The 18,466-nt window shown below is 47.3% G+C and overlaps 1 protein-coding gene across 10 annotated transcripts in view; it reads left to right on the top strand.

Moving 5' to 3' along the window:
• The window catches only part of MINDY4 (MINDY lysine 48 deubiquitinase 4), a 107,172-nt gene that overhangs the window by 14,714 nt on the left and 73,992 nt on the right, over positions 1 to 18,466 (top strand). For all 10 annotated transcript variants that reach the window (XM_074340947.2, XM_074340949.2, XM_074340946.2 and 7 more), the window contains exon 5: positions 220 to 647. In XM_074340947.2, the coding sequence (XP_074197048.2) occupies positions 220 to 647 (428 nt within the window). The remainder of the gene's footprint in view (positions 1 to 219; positions 648 to 18,466) is intronic.

Below are 18,466 nucleotides of genomic sequence, written 5' to 3'. Positions count from 1 at the left end.
TTCATGCAGGTGGGGTACAGGGAATGCATTACAGAAATGGTGGCCTGGCAGTGTCTCCTCAAAGAGTAGGTAGGATTTTAAGAGGAGGACTTGGGTGGGGAGTGGGGGAAGGACTTTCCTGGGGGAGGGCACGTCATGGGCAAATGCTTGAAGTGGGATAAAGTCTTTTCCCACCTCCCTTGAAGGGATCCTCACTGCTTTTGTCCTTGTCCCTTTCAGGATTCCCTCCGGAAACGCTCCCTGAGGCGGCCCCCGGCCTTGAGTAGCATGACCCAGCCCCGTGAGGAGGAGGAGAGGCGGAAAGCACCCGAGCTCTCCACCCGCACCCCGGCCTGCCCTGCCCCACAGGAAGGCCTGGCTTCCAGCACAGGGTCCACCGCCAGGAGCCCCCTGGGCCAGCTCAGTGAGCCCACCTCGGAGAAGAGCAGATCTGTGCCCAGCAACCCTCCTCACCTGCTGAGCCAAGGGCTGCTCCACAGGGGGAATGGCAGGTGGACGGGTCATCCAGAGGACAGCCCAGCTGTGAACAGCGGCCCAGAGGCCGACAGAATGCCCTTGAAGTTCTTGCCTGCTGGGAATGCCAGGACCACCCAGGAGAGGCTGGAAAGAGCGTTCAAAAGGCAGGGGAGCCAGCCCCTGCCCCTCAGGTGAGCGTGCGGTGCCAGGTGATGGCTCTTCCCAGAGAGCTGTCAAGTCCCTGGTGGCTCCTGGAGCTCCCACAGCCAGCCTGTGCAGTAGGGAAGGTGACTGTGGCCCAGAGTGCGCATGCCCGGGGAAGCTGCCAGGGGTGCTTCTTGGGCCCTTCTTACTTCTTCTCAAAGTCAAGAAGCCTTTAGCAGATGGTGCCCACACAAACTGGCAGCCACACGGTCAGGCTGACATGGCACAAGAGTTGCTTCCTGGAGGAGACTGGAGCCGGGGGATGAATTGGCTCCCATGGGCTCTTGTGGGGCCAGTTTGTTTTAACCCTGTGCTTACTCCTTTTTTTCTTTCGCAGTGGACTTGGTGAGTCCTACACTGACTGATTTTTGAATGTTAACCCAATCTTACATTCCCGGAACAAACCCCACTCGGCTCTGATATATTATCTTTTTATATACTGTAGTCTCAACTTATTAATATTTTGTGTAGGGTTTTGTATAGAAGTTCATGGAGGAGATTGGCTGGCAAACTGGTTTTCTGGCAATAGCCTCTCAGATTCTGGTACCTAGGTCCAGCTAGACATGAGCCCTCTTTTTTTCTGTTCTCTTGAACAGGTAGTGTAAGGTTGGTGTTATTTCTTCCTTAAATATTTAGGAGAATTTAGCAGTGAAGCCTTCTGAGCATTGAGCTGAAAGGTTTTAAATTATGGATTCAATTAAAATTTTTTTTAATTCAAATTTTCTATTTCTTCGTATATCAATTTTGCAAGTTGTATTTTTCCAAAGAATTTTACCCTCTATCTAGATTTTAAATATTGGAATGAAATTATATAATTATAATATTCTCTTATTATCGCTTTAAAGTCGGTGAGATCTGCAGAGATATCTCTGTTTCTATTCCCATACTGGTAATTTGTGTTCTCCCTATTTCTTGACTAGTCTTACTAGGGGATTATCAATTGTATAATGTGCTATTTCAAAGAGCTAACTTTTGGTTTTGTACATTTGTTTTTTATTTCATTGATTTCCACTCTTTTATTCTTTTTTCATTCTACTTTCTTTGAGTTTAATTTGCTATTATTTTTTATTTTATCAATATTGATAATCAATGATTGATTCTCAGCCTTCTCTTTTACAATATCTTTTAGGGGTACAAATTTCCCTCTAAATAGTGTTTTGTCTGCATCCCATGTTAATGGGTTACATATTCATATAATTTAGTTAAAATATTTTCTAATTTCCATTGTGATTTTTTTTTTCTTTTGACCCATGGGTTATTTAGACATGTATTGATTAATTCAAAACGTTTGAGGTATTGTTCTGGTTATCTTTTTGTTTCTGATTTCTAACATTTCCACTTTGATTACATCTACTCTGTATGATTTCAATCCTTTGGAATTGAAATTTCTTTATAGTTCGGTATATATGTAAAGCTTATCTCTTACAAGCACCACACATTTGGAATTTTAATCCAGTCTGATAATTTTTATATTAATTGGAATAAATATTACATTTATATTTTTCTTTTGCTTGAAAAACTTCCTTTACTATTTCTTTAGCTGCTGTGTCAAAATAATTTTTTTTTTTGAGTTTTTGCTTGAAAATATCTTTATTTTACCTTTAGTTTTGAAGGATGTTTTCAATGGGCTTAGAATTCTAGATTGGTACTTTATTTTTTTTCAGCACTTTAAGTATGTTATTCCTTTGCCTTAGGCTTTCACCATTTCTTCTAACAAATTGGTTGACATTTTTATTGCTACTACTTTGAAAGTTATGTCTTGTTTTTTTTTTTGTTTGTTTGTTTTTTAACCGCTAGCTGCTTCTCCCCCAACCCCCTCTCCACTGGCTTCTTTTAACATTTTCTCCTTCTTTGATTTTTCAACAATGTTACTATTCTGTGCCTAGCTGTGGTTTTCTTTGATGATTCTGTTTGGTATGCATAGAGTTTCCTGAAGTTGTGGATTAACACCTTACATCAGTTTTCAAAATTATTGTTTATCTTTTCAAAGATCCTTTTTGTTCCGTCTTTTTTTTTTTCTTCAGGGACTCCCATCACAAATGCACTAGATCTTTTCACTGTGTTCCATAGGTTTTTAAAAATATTTTTTCCTATATTTTCCATATCTTTCTCTGTACGTCAATCTAGATATTTTCTCTTGATCTATCTTCCAGTTCATGTTTCTTCTCTTCTATCATGTCTAATGTGCTATTAAATATATCTAATAAATTCTTAATTTCAGTTATTTTTCAGTTTTATAATTTATATTTCTTTTTTAAATAGACTTCAATCTTTTGTGAAATTCTTCATCTTCCTTTATTTCCTTGAGCATATTATTCATAGTTATTTTCAAGTTGCTGTCTAGGAACTTCCATATCTGGACCACCTGTGTGTCTATTGCTATTGTATGTTTTTCTTTTGGGTTTTGATCATTTTGTCCCATTTCTTAGCAGTTTTGATAATTTTGATTGAATTCCTGACATTGTGTGTGAATAATTGTATAGGCTCTGGTTAACGTTTCCTTCCTTGAAAGAGGATTTAATTTTCTTTTGGTAGATGTTAATTTTCTGATACTTTTAGACTTTGTGAAATATCTTTTATCATTCTGTTATCTGTCTAATAACTTTTATAATTATCTCCTTTGTTGAACAGAAAGCCTTAATTTTGGCGTATTCAATGTTGTTTGCCATATGATTTACATTTTTGAAGTTTTCTTTATTAATTTCTTTTTTGCCTTTTGGTTTCAATGGTATTCTCTATTTCTCGTAACTTTATAGTTTTAACTTTCACATTTTGGTGTTTAATCTTTTGTATTTGTCAGGATAAAAAGATCCACTTTTATTTTTCTCCACATAGTAAGACAGGTTTTCCAATGTCACCTACTCTACAATCTGTTCTTTATCCCATTGATTTATGAAGCCATCTTTATTCTTTACTAAGTTCCCATATAGGCATGGGCCTGTCTTAGAGTTCTCTATTGTATTTCACTGTTTTTTTCTTTTTGTCTTTTTTATTTTTATTTATTTTATTTTTAAGATTTTTATTAAAGCTATAGCTAACACACAATATTATATGAGTTTCAGGTGTCCACCATAGTTGTTTAACATTTATATACCTGAAGACGTGATCACCATAAGTCCAGCAACCATCTGACACTGTACCACGCTAACACAATATTATTGACTATATTCCCCATGCTGTACGTTACATCCCCATGACATATTTGTTTTACACCTGGAAATTTGCACCAGTTATTGCCCCTCACCTTCCCCCTGCTTTTAAAATTTTCAATTACAGTTGACAAGTAATGTTATTTTATATTAATTTCAGGAGTACAGCATAGTGGTTAGACATTTATATAATTTAAGAAGTGATCTCCTGACTAGTCTAGTACCCATTTGGCACTATACATAGCTATTACTATATTATTGGCTATATTCTCTATGCTTTAATTTATATCCCTGTGACTATTTTGTAACTACCAATTTCTACTTCTTAATGCCTTCACTTTTTTCACTCTGCCCCCCAACCCTCTCCTGTCTATCACCTCAACAAATCTAGTACCCATCTGACACCATACATAATTATTATAATATTATTGACTATATTCCTTATGCTATACCCTACATCCCCATGACTACTTTGTAACAACCAATTTGTACTTCTTAATCCCTTCCCCTTTTCTCAGCCACACCCCCAACCCTGCTACCATCTGGCAACCATCAAAATGTTCTCTGTATCTATGAATTTGTCTCTGATTTGTTTGTTAGTTTATTTTGTTTTTTAGATGCCAAATGTAAGCAAAATCACATTGTATCTGTCTGTCTCTGTCTGATATACTTCACTCAGCACAATACCCATGCTGCCACAGATGACAAGAATCCATTCCTTTCCCTGGCCCAGCAATAACCCACTGTATATATGTACCACCTCCTCTTTATCCATTCTTACATTGATGGACACTCAGGCTGCCTCCACATCTTGGCCATTGTAAACAATGCTACAACGAACATATGGATGCACGTGTCCCCTCGCAGTGACGTTTTGGGTTTCTTCAGATAAATACCCACAAGTGGGATTACTGGGTCCTTCTTTGTTGTTTGTTTGCCTTTGTTTTAAAGTCTATTTTGTCTGGTGTAAGTATGTCTATCCCAGCTTTTTGTTGTTTGTTTTCATTTTCATGAAATATCTTTTTCTATCTCTTTACTTTCCTTCTGTGTGTGTCTTTCAATCTGAAGTGATTCTCTTGTACGCAGCATATGTAAGTGTTTTGTTTTCTAATCCTTTCAGCCCTCCTATGTCTTTTGATTGGAGACCTTAATCCATTTACATTGAAAGTAATTGTTGATGGATATGTAGTTATTACCATTTTATTATTCATAATTTTGATCTCTTTTTCCCATCTTAAAATAGCCCCTCTAACATTCCTTGTAATAACTGGTTTGGTGGTGATGAACTCTTTTAGTTTTTCTTTCTTGTCTGGGAAGCTTTTATCTGCCCTTTGATTCTAAATGACAGCCTTGCTGGGTAGAGTAGTCTTGGTTGTAGATCCTTGCTTTTCATCACTTTGAATATTTCCTACCAATCCCTTCTGGCCTGAAAAGTTTCTGTTGAGAAATCATCTGACAGTCTTATGGAGCTCCTTTATAAGTTACTAATTGCTTTTCTCTTGCTGCTTTTAGGATTCTGTCTTTGTGTTTAACCTTTGCCATTTTAATTGTAAGCGGGCATTTTCCCGCCAAATCGCGTCGCGGGGCTTTTTTGACATTTTCTCGCCAAAATTAGACTTTCCGTAAAATATTCATATCTTTCGATCTATTTGATATTTTTCTATGAAACTTTCAGTGTTTTAGTTTAAAAAGAGGTGCAAAATATGTGTTATTCTCGTCTCCCTCGCTTTGGTATAAAAAGCGATATGATGAGTTTACTCGTTTCCCGCAAAAAATGTGTTAATTGTAATGTGTCTTGCCGCGGGCCTGTTCGGGTTAATCTTATATGGGACTCTGTGCATTTCCTGGGCTTGTATGTCTATTTCCTTCACCAGGTTGGGAAAGTTTTCAGTCATTATTTCTTCAAATAGGTTCTCAATCCCTTGCTTTCTCTCTCCTCCTTCTGGTAACTCTCTGATGCGAATGTTGTCACTTGATGTTGTCCCAGGAATCTCTTAAACTATGCTCACTTTTTGGATTCATTTTTCTTTTTGCTGTTCTGACTGGGTGTTTTCTGCTATCTTGTCTTCCAAATCATTGATTTGATCCTCTGCTTCATCTAGTCTGCTGGTGATTCATTCTAGTGCATTCTTCATTTCAGTTATTGTGTTCTGCACTTCTGACTGGTTCCTTTTTATGGTTTCTATGTCCTTTCTTTTTTTTTTTTTTTTTTTAATTTTATTTTATTAAATTTATTGGGGTGACAATTGTTAGTAAAATTACATAGGTTTCAGGTGTACAATTCTGTATTACAACATCTATATCTATGTCCTTTTTTATGCTTGCTATCTTTTTGTTGAACTTCTCACTAAGTTCCTTGAACATCCTTATAACCATTGTTTTGAATTCTGTCTCAGGTAGTTGCTTGCCTCCATTTAGTTTAGTTCTTTTTATGGAGTTTTCTCCTGTTCTTTTATTTGGGAGGTATTTCTTTTTTCCTCATTTTTGCTGCCTCTCTGTGCTTGTTTCTATGTATGAGGTAAATCTACTATGTCTCCCAGTCTTGGCCAGGTGGCCTTATGTAGTAGGTGCCCTGTGGGGCCCTGGCACAGCCTCCCTGGTCACCTGAGCTGGGTGCTCCAGGAGTGTCCCTTGTGTGGGTTGTATCTGCCCGCCTGTTATAGTTCAGCCTTGATTGCTATTGGCACATCAGTGGGTGGGATTGACCCTCAGTCTGATTGGCTGTGGGGTTTGGCCATGTCCACAGCTTACAGGCTGCTGTGTGGGGGCTTAACACACAGAGTGGGATTCACCCCAGCAGGCTCTGGTGCCTGTTGAGACCACCCTTTGTGTGTGCTGCTTGTGGGGCTAATTGGGTGGTGCTCTGCTGTGGTCTGAAGCCAGCCTCCAAGTATGTTGGTTCTCGAGCATCTTGGGAGGGGCTCTAGTGCAGACTCAGGTCACCCACTGCCTGTGACCAGCTGGGGACTACTTGGTAGGAGCTACAAAGGGATTTTTGCTGCCTGTGCTAAACCTGGTATTATGTGGGAGAGGCCACATTGCGACCCAAGGACATCTGCCACCATTACTGGGCCTGCAGTAGCTCCACAAAAATCCAGGACATCCTGAGGCCTGCTGCCATCTGCCGGCTCTCTTAAAGTTCAGCTGCTGATAAGCCTCATGCGGTAAATGAGTTGGGTGATGCAGGGTCTCAGGGAGTTACTAGAGTGGGAAGAGCTGTGATTGCCTGGTTAATGTAGACTCTGGTTTGGTGCCAGTGCTGTCTGGAGCTACTCAGCAAAAGTGTCAGAGCACAGAGAGGCCAGTTGCTGCCCACTGGGGGCCGTGAACTCTGATACTTCTCCAAGAAACAGAGCAATGTGGGTGGGATTGGCTGCTCTGGGAGATAGTGCCTCCGGGGTTGGGGGATGTGGGTGGGGCAAGGTCCCAGCAGAGTCAGCAGGGCAGAGCCTGGGAGCTCACCAGGCCAATCAGATTCAGATTTGGCCCGTGGGGGGCGGGTTCAACACAGGAAAGATGGAGCCCGCCTACCAGTGGCATAGGAGGAAAACTTCTCTTGGGAAAATGCTGGCAAAATACGATTGTCCTCTAGTACTCCCCCTGAAGCCACATTCCTCAGTTTGGCCCCTGTGTGTCTCCAAGCCCCAAGCCCCCGTGAGTCACTGTCCTTCTGCTGGAGCCCAAAGCGAGTGCTGTTAGGGAGGGAGTCTGTGCGCGGTTGTTCAAGGGGACGTCTGGGAAGAACTGTCTTGGACCTTTGCTGTAAAGTCACTCCCAAATCAGCTCACAACTGTAACTTTCTTGTCAATCAGCTGTTCTGTATTCAGAGTGGTTTTCTTTGCATGACTTCACCTGCACCCCCTCATGACTCTGGCCTCTTTTATTGTCATCACAGCACCTGTCGTTACTTGAAATCATTTTGTTTACTTATGTGTGTCTCCCCCACAATAGAATATAAGTTTCATGAGAGCAGGGACCTTTGTGTAATATTTCCTGCACCTAGAATATTACCTGGTACACAAAAGACACTCAATGAATATGTACTACTACTACTAACAACAATAGTAAGTATTTTAACTACATTTACTCTTTTAATTCTCATAAAAGGTCTATGAGGGAAATACTGTTATTATCCCCACTTTACAGATGAGGACACTCACTCAGAGAAGTTGCTTTACTTCTTGCTTTACCAAGTTTTACATCTAGTAAGAGGCAGAACAGGGGTTTGAACCCAGGAAACTAGCTCCAGAGCCCGGTGAATACATGAATTAATGGTGTTACCTTTCTCCCGGAGTAGAAATCCTTTCCACCACCTTTAGATGGTGACTGGCTTCAGCTTGAACACCTCCAGTGATGGGGAACTCCCTGCCTCCCACCGCACTTCTGCCTGATTCTGACGATCAGAAAATTCTTCCTCACACTCAGTTAAAATCTGCTCGCCCATAGTTTAACTCAGCGGGCCCTGTTTTGCCCTCCAATGCCAGAACACGTGTGCCCTGGAAAAGGGGACAGTGCCTCAGACCTGTTGGTCGGGAGCATTCGCAGGCTGCACTGATCTGGGAGAGATGTAGGCTGAGGAGAAAGGCGAGTGGCTGGAGGATCGGGGGGCTGGGTTCTAGTCCTCTCTTCGTTTTGGGTGACCTGGATGGGTCATTTTGTCTCTAGGCTTCAGTGTCCCTGACTGAAATGTGGCCACTGGGGAGATGATTTCCAGGTGTCCTTCCAGCTCATGCATTCGTGCTGGCCTATGAGGCTTACTTCCAGAGTTATTTCATACATCAGATATTTACTGGGTACCTGCTGTTTGCAGGGCACTCAGGAGGCGTGGCACATGGGCTCTGGAGCCTGACGACCTGGACGGGCACACCAGCTCTGCCCTTTATAAGCCGTGGCCTTGGACCAGTTAGTAAACCCTCGAAAGATGGTGTGGACTTTGTTTTATACGAAGAGGGTAGGAGGCAAAAGTGCTTCCACAGCCTCTCCCCCCAATACCAAGTGAAGTATAAGTAGGGTGTTTAACATCTGTTTAATAGTGTTGACTTTTCTATTGGTCAATCAACAAACATTTGGGGGCCTTGGTTTTTACCTATCACTTATTCCATATTTGCTGGTCACCATGCTGAGCTCATGCGTACATTATCTCATTTACTCTTTATAATCATTGAGTCGGATATTATCATTGGGTATTTTTTTTTTTTTTTGAGTTCTCATTAAATAGTATTCTCTTCCTCCTCCTGAGTTCTGAACACATTGACAAATAAAACAAAGGGTATCAGTCAGATACGAGTAAAATGAATGTCATCGCTGTGATTGATAATGGAGAGGACACAGCAAGTCACGAGGCCTGGGGAGCCGGGAACGAGCAGACTGCCCACCTCCTCTCAGGCCCAGGGCAGGTCACCTCACATAGTCACACGGTGGGAGGGTCCGGCCCCTGGAAGCGTAGCTCTTTCCCGAGAAGAGAAAGGGTGCAGCTGAGCCTAACATTCCCCTTTTCTTTCTTCCTGCAGTTAGCCCGTCACATAAGTCACACTCCCTTAGGACGGAGTGAGTAACGGGGAGGAGACTAAAGGTCTATATGAAGGAGAGACCAGTATAGCTTCCTCCAAACTCCCAGAAGACACTGGGAGTGCAGAACAAGCATCTTCTCGCCCTCGCAATTATTGTCCCCATTTCCCAGATGAGGAAATGGAGGCACAGAGAATTGAAGGAATCTGTCAAGGTTCTGGATGGATGCAGATCCAAGGGCTCGCAGTGTGGTGAATGGAATATGCGTTGGCTTTTAGCTGTTTCTCATCCCCTCAGCTACGCATGCTTGTGCAGTGCGTATACTACGTAACTGAACACAGCACCCTCGGTTTGAAACCAGGGCCAAAATAATTCCATTCGCTAAATCTAACTGCCCCCCTGCCCCTCCCAGTCCCGTCCATAAGTCCCGTTCTCCCCGGGGCCTCCATTTATTTCATTCAGTTCAGTAAACGTGGGTATGAGTCCTAGTGTGTATCAGATCCCACGAGTTCCTTAATGTGAGAGGGAGGTGTGCATATGTAATTCTTTTAAACACGACAAAGGACAGTGAGATGACAGCAGAGCTGGCCTGTGCACAGCGCATGCTCCACAACTCAGACCTCACAAAGCTGGAGGAAAGGTGGCTATTTGGAGCCTTCTCTGGGCCTTGCAGCGTCAGCCCAGGGTCGGCCATGGAAGTCCCCAGGAGCAGGGGGACCGTGCACGCGTCCTGGGGCAGGGGGGCAGGTGGAAGACGTGACCTGCTGAGATATGAGGGGGCACGAATCTGTGCAATCAGTCAGGCTCGTCTCACTCTGACTCTTTAGATCGACTCAGTTAATGACAGGACTATTTTCTGCTTCCATTTTTGTTTCTCTCTGTGTTTAGAAAATATGGCATCTGGGCTCCCATTGTAGGGGGATGTAGCTGTTTGGGGCCATCTGTCATTTGTCACTGGCTTGTCAAGGCTGTCCTTGGTGGGTTCGTCTTAGGGTCAATCAGAACTGCAGGGATGCGGCCCTGAGCCGGGAAGTCCTGCCCTCCTCGCCTCACTCTGCTTCCCGCCAGCAGGCTGTGTCCGGGCAGGACCTTCCTCTGCGTATTTACATCTCACTCCCCCACACACCTGGCTCAGAGCAGCCCCGTGAGAAACCTTAGAGGCAGGACTACGAGCCTCTAAGAGAGGTGATTCTTTGTTAAGTCCCTTGAGCTAGGTGTCCAAGCATGGTGGCTCCCCAAATGGCACTTTGTGAAGGTTGGTAGTCTGGCTGGGGGCAACCTCACTTGTGGGGCTTACAGCCGGCTCGCAGGGCATGCTGGCCTGTCATTTATCTGAGAGTCTCTCGGAGTGGCTCTCGGGGCCCTCTGATAGCCACACAGATCCTGCTGGGGTTGACTTTCTGCGTAGTAGCTGAAAACACGCGGGGTCTCTGGTGGTAAGCACTGGCTTTCACTTTGCTTTCCAGGTGGGCACGGGCTGCACAGGCTCCAGCCACACACTTTTTGCCCAGTCTTGTTTCGAGACCTGGATGTAATCATGGGCATGAAACTGAGAAGAGCTGTTGGCCTCTCTTGGGAATTCAACTCATGGCAATGGCCACAGCAACAGAATCTAGGTGCCAGAGCCACCAAGCAAATCTGTGTCCCCTCAAGCAACTGTGAGCCATGGGTCCTTGGGAGGCAAGATGGGATGGCTCTTGGTACAGATGGGGAAGCTGAGGCCCAGAGAGGGGCATGGGTCTCTCCAGGGTCACACGTCCCTTAGGATCAGGGACCCAACAGCCTGGCAGTGTGAGCCAATACGAGGGTGTATTAGTTTCCTATTGCTGGTATGACAGATTGCCATAAACTTAATGGCTTGAAAATAATACGAATTTATTATAGTTCTGATGATAGAGGTCAGAATTGGGTCTCATGGGGCTAAAATCAAGGTGTCAGCAGGGCTGCATTCCTTCTGGAAGCTTAGAGGCGAATCCGTTTCCTCGCCTTTTCTGGCTTCTCTGTAGAGGCCTTCTCAGGCCTTGGTTTGTGGCTCCTGTTCCATCTTCAAAGCCAGGAACATCGGGCTGAGTCCTTCTCAGGCGGCCATCTCTGGTTCTCCCTTTTCTGCCTCCCTCTCCCCCTTATAAGGACCCCTGCGATTATGTGGGGCCCACCTGGGTAACCCAGGATACTCTCCCATCTCAAGGTCAGCTGCTGAGCAACTCCATCTGTAACCTAACTCCCCTGTGCCCCATAACCCAGCATGTTCACACTTTCCGGGATGAGGACGTAGACATCTTGGGAAGGGAGGCCATTATTCTGGCCACCATGGAAGGAAACTGTTTTTTTCGTGCAGCATTTAAAATCCTTTTTGGTCTCACTGCAATTTTTAAAGTGTCCACTTTTCCCCATCTCAGTCTCCCTTTCTACCACTCCTGGAAGAATTTTTGTCATGTTCACATTTTCCAGTCATTCTCCCCTGTCTGTCTGTCTTTTCCTAATGTGGTTCATGTGGGAAGGGAACCAGGAAAACCCAGGGCTGCATGATGCCCCCAGGACCAGCAGGTTTGGCACGTAAAGGATGCCTGGCTCCGGGGTCTGCCATCGGCTCCGGTGAGCTCAAGGCAGTTGTTCGTCTCACCCTGGGGAAAATGGGCGTCGTCCTAGAACACAAGCTTCAAGTATGATAAAGTCTATGGAACTGAAGTTTAATTTAGGTGGATTTTTTAAAAGGTATCTTAAAATGGGTGTTTTAAAGAGTGGAGTGGAATAGATGGTCCTTTAGGACCCATTTCAATTCCTAACCGCTTTAAATATACATGTCCTTCCTGTGCTCAGGATAAGCCTGCAGCAGATGCCACCAATTACCCTGTGGCATCCTGTTCCGCGTGCAGGACTCCCTTGGTTCTGGAGAGACTTGCCTTCAGACCCCGAGTTCCTAGAGTTGTGTCCTCAGGAAGGCCCTGTCAATCCACAGAAACAATCATTTATTCATCGATTTATTCAACAACTTTTTAGTGAGTGCCGTAGTGTGTTTGAGTCAGCCTGTACCAGCTCTAACCTGCTGACTGTTAGCATTTTTCCCTGATTCTGCGTTGGACCTCAAGGTGGTAGCTTGAACTTGGTCAGGGTGGGAGATGTTTAGACCTTGGAAATTGGCAAATGCTGCAAATCAGCCTCCCCCTCCCTGGAGAACCAGTTGTTCACATGTAGCAGGACGTCATCTGTGATGGCCTACTGTGTGCCAGCCACAGCCCGGGTCACTGGGGATTCTGTGTGAACCAAGCAGACCAAGGTGCGGCCCTCTGGGATCTTATACTTCCTCCTGGGGGAGGCAGCCCAGAACCACAACCGCACAGGTAAATATAAAACACACCTGAGTGCTATGAGGGAAAAGAAATCAAGGAGCAGTGAGAGGGAGCCCTGAGTTTGGGGTTGCTGTTTTCCAGAGGGGTAGTCAGGGAGAACCTTTCTGCGAAGGTGACACTGGACAAGGAAAACAGGGAACCAGGCTTTTGATCCCTGGGAGCAAATGCAAAGAGACTAGCTGTGCAGAGGCCCTGCGGTGGGAATACGGTGCTTGTTCCAGGCTGGAGTGGATGAGGGAGAGAAGAGGGAGTGAGAGGGGCCTGAGGCTGTAGAAAGCACTGGCTTGTACTCTAGGAGGTAGGAGGTAAGAGAGCCTTCGGAGGTCGAGCAGAGGTGTGGCATGACCTGACTCGTGTGTTTGTAGGATCCTTCTGGCTGCCGGGTTGAGAAGGGACTCCAGGCGGCAAGCCAGGGTGGATGCAGGGAGACCAATCGGGCCAAAGCCTAGAGGAGGGCTGACAGTGGCCTGAATCGGGGCGGTGCAGCGAAGGCGGTGAGATATGGGCTGCATTGTTACAGGTACACGCACGTGGGAGTCAACGGGATTTGCCCATGGATTCGATGTGCTGTCTTAGGAGGCAAGGATGACTCCCGTGCTTTTGCTGAACAATGTACAAGAAGGGAGTTGCCATTCCCAGAAATGAGGAAGACGGGGAGAAGCAGGTTTAGGCCGTGGGCACTGGGCCTAGTCCACATCCCTCGCTCGCCCTGATTCTGGCTGTCAGGCCGGTGGTGTTTCTTTGTTCACTGGCCTGCGGGTCAGGGACCGTGTGCTTGGAACCACAGAGGTGAGCCGTTATCTGTCCTGTGGGTCTCATTTCAGGCCCTGTTGCTGCTGTGTGACAGGACCGTTCTCTTCGGCCTTGGGGTCTTACTGAAGCTGTTAAGAGATTGTCTCTCACACCAGGACTATTCCTAGAGTCCCAGTTAACGGGATTGCTCATAGCTATTCTCGGATGACAATGAAAGCAACTCCCCCGCTGGCCTTGAAGTCAAACACTCCTTCCTGTGTTTGCAGGGTGTTTCTGCCTTGGTCAGAGCCTCGTGCTCCTGTCTGTAAGTGGAGGGGTCGATGGACTGCACTTTAGGGGCTCCTCCACCCATGACATTCCCCCGCCCTACATTCCACATGTGGCCTTGGACGTGCCGCCACTGCTCACTCTTTCCTGTTACTTGAATGACTCCTGTCTTAAGTCAGGTCCCCAGGGACAGTGGTTCTTCAGCTGTGATCCCTGGACCAGCCGCATCGGCGTCACCTGGGAACTTGTTAGAAGCACAACTTGCCTGACCTACTGCATCGGGACTTTGGGGGTGAAGCCCAGCAATGTGTTTAACAAGCCCCCCAGGGGATGTGCTGCAGCCCACGTTTGGGAGCCAGAAGCCAAGCCTGAGATGGAGGGTCCGGTGCATGTAATTTTGGGGGGCATGTTCTTAGTGAGGGAAGTAGGACAGGGCAGGTCCCAGTGAGGATGTGGGGTCTCCATCTGATCCCACAGGGAGGTGAAAGTGGGAATTGACCCAGAGCTGGTCCCACCTTTAAGCCACGAGTGAGCTTTTTTGTTTCCTGCTTCAGTCTTTGACGATGGGTTGCCCGTCCTGGGGTGGGGCAGGCAGTGTGCCACTTCCTGGGTGTTTGGCAAAGGGCGATTCTCTGGAGAAGGGTGCAGCTGTGAGCCGTTAGCAGCCAACGTGGACAGCAGCTGGGATGGGTGTGCCCAGTCAGGGGCATCTGAATGGGGCACCAGTGCCTTCCACGTCAGTTCTCGTGGCTCCTTCTATACTCAGCCAGCTCCTGGTGTCGTAAATATAGACAAGCTGCAAAGCCGGTTCACAGACATCAGGCCGGTGCACGGGCGGCCCTGGTGACGCAGGCCAAGCACGGAGGTGACAGGTGGGGAGACTGGAACGAAGCCTGATAAGGCCCGCAGACGGCCCCCGCCATCATGACCCCCCAGTCTTCACTGTAGGCGTGCCATGCTAACCCGTCACTGGCTTCATGGCCGGGTATTGTCCTGTTGTATCAATTAGACAGGGAGTGTCTCCTGACATCCTTCTGGGGGTGGATGACACGGCTCCCTGCCTCTAAAGCCCAGGGCCTGCCATGAGGCTCTGTTGGGGGCTAAGTTGTAGCCCTCACAGAGGAGTGCAAGACCGGCGGGCAGTTAAGGGGGTGCTGTTGACCCGGCAGGAGGGCCGTGGGTTTGTAGAGGCCGTGTTTAACGCAAAGGCTTTGTAGTGCACCAGTAACATCAGGTGGGGATGGCTGCGATAACCTGCCCAGTTCTGTGTGGCTCTCTGCAGCCTGGACACAGCCAGGGCCCCCCAAAGCATCCATGTCTCTGCCTGTGTGTTGGAGCCAGTGGTCAAGTCCAGGGAAATTTAGCAGCTCTTGACATTGGGAGAGTGACTGTCAGATGTTCGAGTTTTGCAGTAAATGGACAGCAGGTGGCAGCAGAATGTCACCAATCTTCAGGACTCCGGAGACTTTGGTTAGCCTTACCACGTGACTTCACTCAGCAGACACCCACCAGGCCCCCACCAAGGACTGGCACTCAGGGAGAGAGATGAGTGAATCCCAGCCCCTCCTGGGTCCCCAGCCGCTCCCGCGCTCTGGGTCAGGAGCGCACACAGGCCTAAATCCTGCGACGGAATGAGCTGTGCCACCTGGGTCTTGGCAGAGGGCTGAGCAGAGGATGTGGCATTTGCGGTTTCTTGATTGTTCCCAGTATCCGAGCATCCCGAGTCTGCTGATGAGTAATGGGTAGAATTTCTGCACTGCACAGGACGAGTAATGGGTAGAACTTCCATTTTAATTTGTCTCTGCACATTGTTTGCACTTTATGTCTGAAATTAGCTGACTTTTGGAACAAACACAACACACAGTTGCTTTCCTGTGTGGACAGGTGGCCTGCCTGGGGCACCTGTGCTGTTGCAGCCTTACCTTCGTAACCGACTCCAGAGACCTCTCTTGTGGCAGGCATGGCTGCCCCCCCCACCCGCCGTTGGTGCCCTGTGCACAGCTGGTCTCCTTCTCACCTCTTACCTGCATTCCCCCTACATATGCGCCCCCAGCCCAAAGCAGAATGCCAGCTCGCTCTCCTTCCGCAGGCTGGCCTCTCCCGAGCACGCACAGGAGACAACTCCGAGAAACGGCCCCAGGGCACAGTACAGACCCCTCGGAGTCCTCCAGGAGTGGGGCTGGTGCCCGACTCTTTGTGTGGCAGTTACAGCTGCTAGGTACCTTCAGTTCCAGGGCTTCCAAGGCTTTGATCCAGTGCATCTCCCAGGGGACAGAGACATCCCATGACTCAGATTTCCTTTGAGGTCAAGAAAGTGTGGCTCTGCGGGGAGAGAGTGTCCACACCTCTCCCTGGATGGCTGAGTGACCTCGTTTTGTCTGTCTCTGGACCTCAGCGTGCAGCTCCGAGGTCCTCCTCTGACCACACCTGGGCCTCGCCAGCGCAGCCGTAGGCCCAAGTCCAAGTCCAGGCCACGCAGGCTGGGAAGATGATGCATGCAGAGGCAGCCGCTCCTGCTAGATGCAAGGAGGCTGCTGAGACCCAGGGATGAGTTTTGGGAGATGAATGACAGCGAGCAGGACAGGTGTGTAGAGAGTCTTCTTTTCTGGGTACTTTTGTTTTTCTCCTTCCAAGATGCTTATCTGCTGGTCTGCCAGGTAGCTTCCAGCAGACCTTGGGTACCAGAACCCCGGAGAGAGGCCAGCAACAGGGCCAGGATGAGAGTGGAGCGAGTGAGGCATCTGGGGTGCACAGTATAAGGAGGCACTCACTCTCCAGGGGGCTCAGCTGTGGTGTAGGTGGCTCCATGAACCTGCGAGTGAGTGCTTCCTTAAGTTTTACACCCTCGGTGCCTTGCCTGTGTCAAATGCTGGCCTGGTCCACAGAGTCTGGCTGCTTCTCTTTGTTCCTCAGTATCGTGGATAACCAATATAGCATAATGATTTCATAACTTATTTTTACTTCCATGAGCTCCTTGAGGACTGGAGGGGGCCTTCTTTCTTGCTTTTCCCTAGCTATATCCCTGGACCTGCCAATAAATATTGAGCAGATGACAGAATGTACATAGTTAAGGAGACTGCAAGGGAAATTTATGCTGATCTGTTTGGGACAGTGTCATGAAAATTACATTGATTATCTTTAATAGCATTAGAATAATCCAGACTGTCTTCAAGTTCACTTGTTGGCATTTATTCATCGACTCATTTTTTTATTCATACATTCATTTAACCAACTACTCATCTGACCAACCAATCATCCATCCAACTAACCAACCCATCAATTCACCAAACCCCCAACCAACCAACGCAACCCATCACACCTGTGATGTTTCACAGTCAAGGCATCTGGCATGTTGCCGTCCTCGGGAAGCCTTTCCCCTGCTCTTCCCTGCTGCTGTGGTACCTGGATAGGACCCCTTTCTCATACCTCTCGCAGCAAGTGTCACGCTGGAGAGAGCCGACGGGCCACCTTGTTTCTCCCGCTGGGCTATCAGCTGCCTGAGTATGGGGCTGAGTTGTCTGGGACTCTGCCTCCTTCTATTTTGCCCAGAAGGGCTCCAAACGTTCTATATGGAGCTGAATTACTGGCTTTGCCTTGGGGGCGGGGAAGTGAAGTCTGAGGTCTTCTTTTCACTCAAGGAGCACGCAGAAGAGTGGGCTAGTGATTTAGCAAACAGAAGAAGTCACCTAAAAATAGCAGACAGGGTCTGTCCCAGAGCCGGCTGGGTGGTGCCCACTGAGGTGCCATATAGACTGAGCAGGGTTGGAGCAGCCCAGCTAGGGGCCACCAAGGGCCTCCTGGCTGTGCCCGCACACACTTATCCCTCTTCTCCACCTTCCTCTAAGCCTGAGGTTGTTTTTGGAAATTCCTGGCATCTCATTCCCAACGACTAAAGCAGCTCTCTTACCGTTTCTCAGCGTTGACCGCCCCACCCCCGTTTTTTTTTCTGGGGCCTTCTTTTTCTGTTGCATTTGCAGACTTTTTTTTGGATAGTGTGTACTTACAGTGGCTCATGGAAAAAGAGCCTAAGCCCATAGCTTTTCCTAAGGATTGGAAAAGGGCTTTGCTTTAGGGAAAAGACAGGCCTTGTTCCCCCCCCCCCCCCCCCCCCCCCCCGCGTGTAACTCCAACAGGCTGCTTACCTTGGGGGCTGGGCAGAGAGAGCTGAAGACCTTCCCGTGCCAAATCCCGTGCATCCTGCTGCAGGGGCCCTTCCTTCGTGTTCCCGGCTGGTTTTCCCAAATGGTAGCCGTGGGCGGAATGCTGCCGTGACTCAGTGGACTGTGCCTTCACCTTGGAACCATGGCCTTTGATGCTGGCTTCTGTCGGGGGCATTTTGTGCAGAGGCCTTCAGATCACAGAGATGACTTGCCAGCGTGGTTTCCTGTGTAGCTGGATTCCATGTGTGTGTCTCATTCCAGAAAATTCGACTTTGTTTTCTCTGCTCATTCCACTAGCAGTTACTAAAGCCAGGGGATTGCTTCCATTTCCTGTTGGGGCCAGGTTCACGGCCATGGGTCGCTCAGAAGTGGAGCCTTTTCCCGATAGAGTAAACAGTTTTTGATCTCATTAAGTACATGTTATTTAGTTTTATCCAGTTCGACAAAGCGTTGATGGAGTGCCTCTCGCTTGTCCGAATAGTGTTGGGGCGAGCGATGCGGAGGGGGGCTTCCTGCCCCAAAGAGGCTGAGGCATCCATGCGCATAACTGTTCTACAGGATGAAAAATAAGATGAGTGACAAGGGGACAAGCGCAGAGTGCCGTGGGGCGAGAGTCTAG

The sequence above is a fragment of the Rhinolophus sinicus genome, chromosome 4 (assembly GCF_057876585.1).
Source record: "Rhinolophus sinicus isolate RSI-liver-muscle chromosome 4, RSI-T2T, whole genome shotgun sequence".
NCBI classification, from domain to species: Eukaryota; Metazoa; Chordata; class Mammalia; order Chiroptera; family Rhinolophidae; genus Rhinolophus; species Rhinolophus sinicus.
This window is presented reverse-complemented; position numbering and strand designations above follow the sequence as displayed.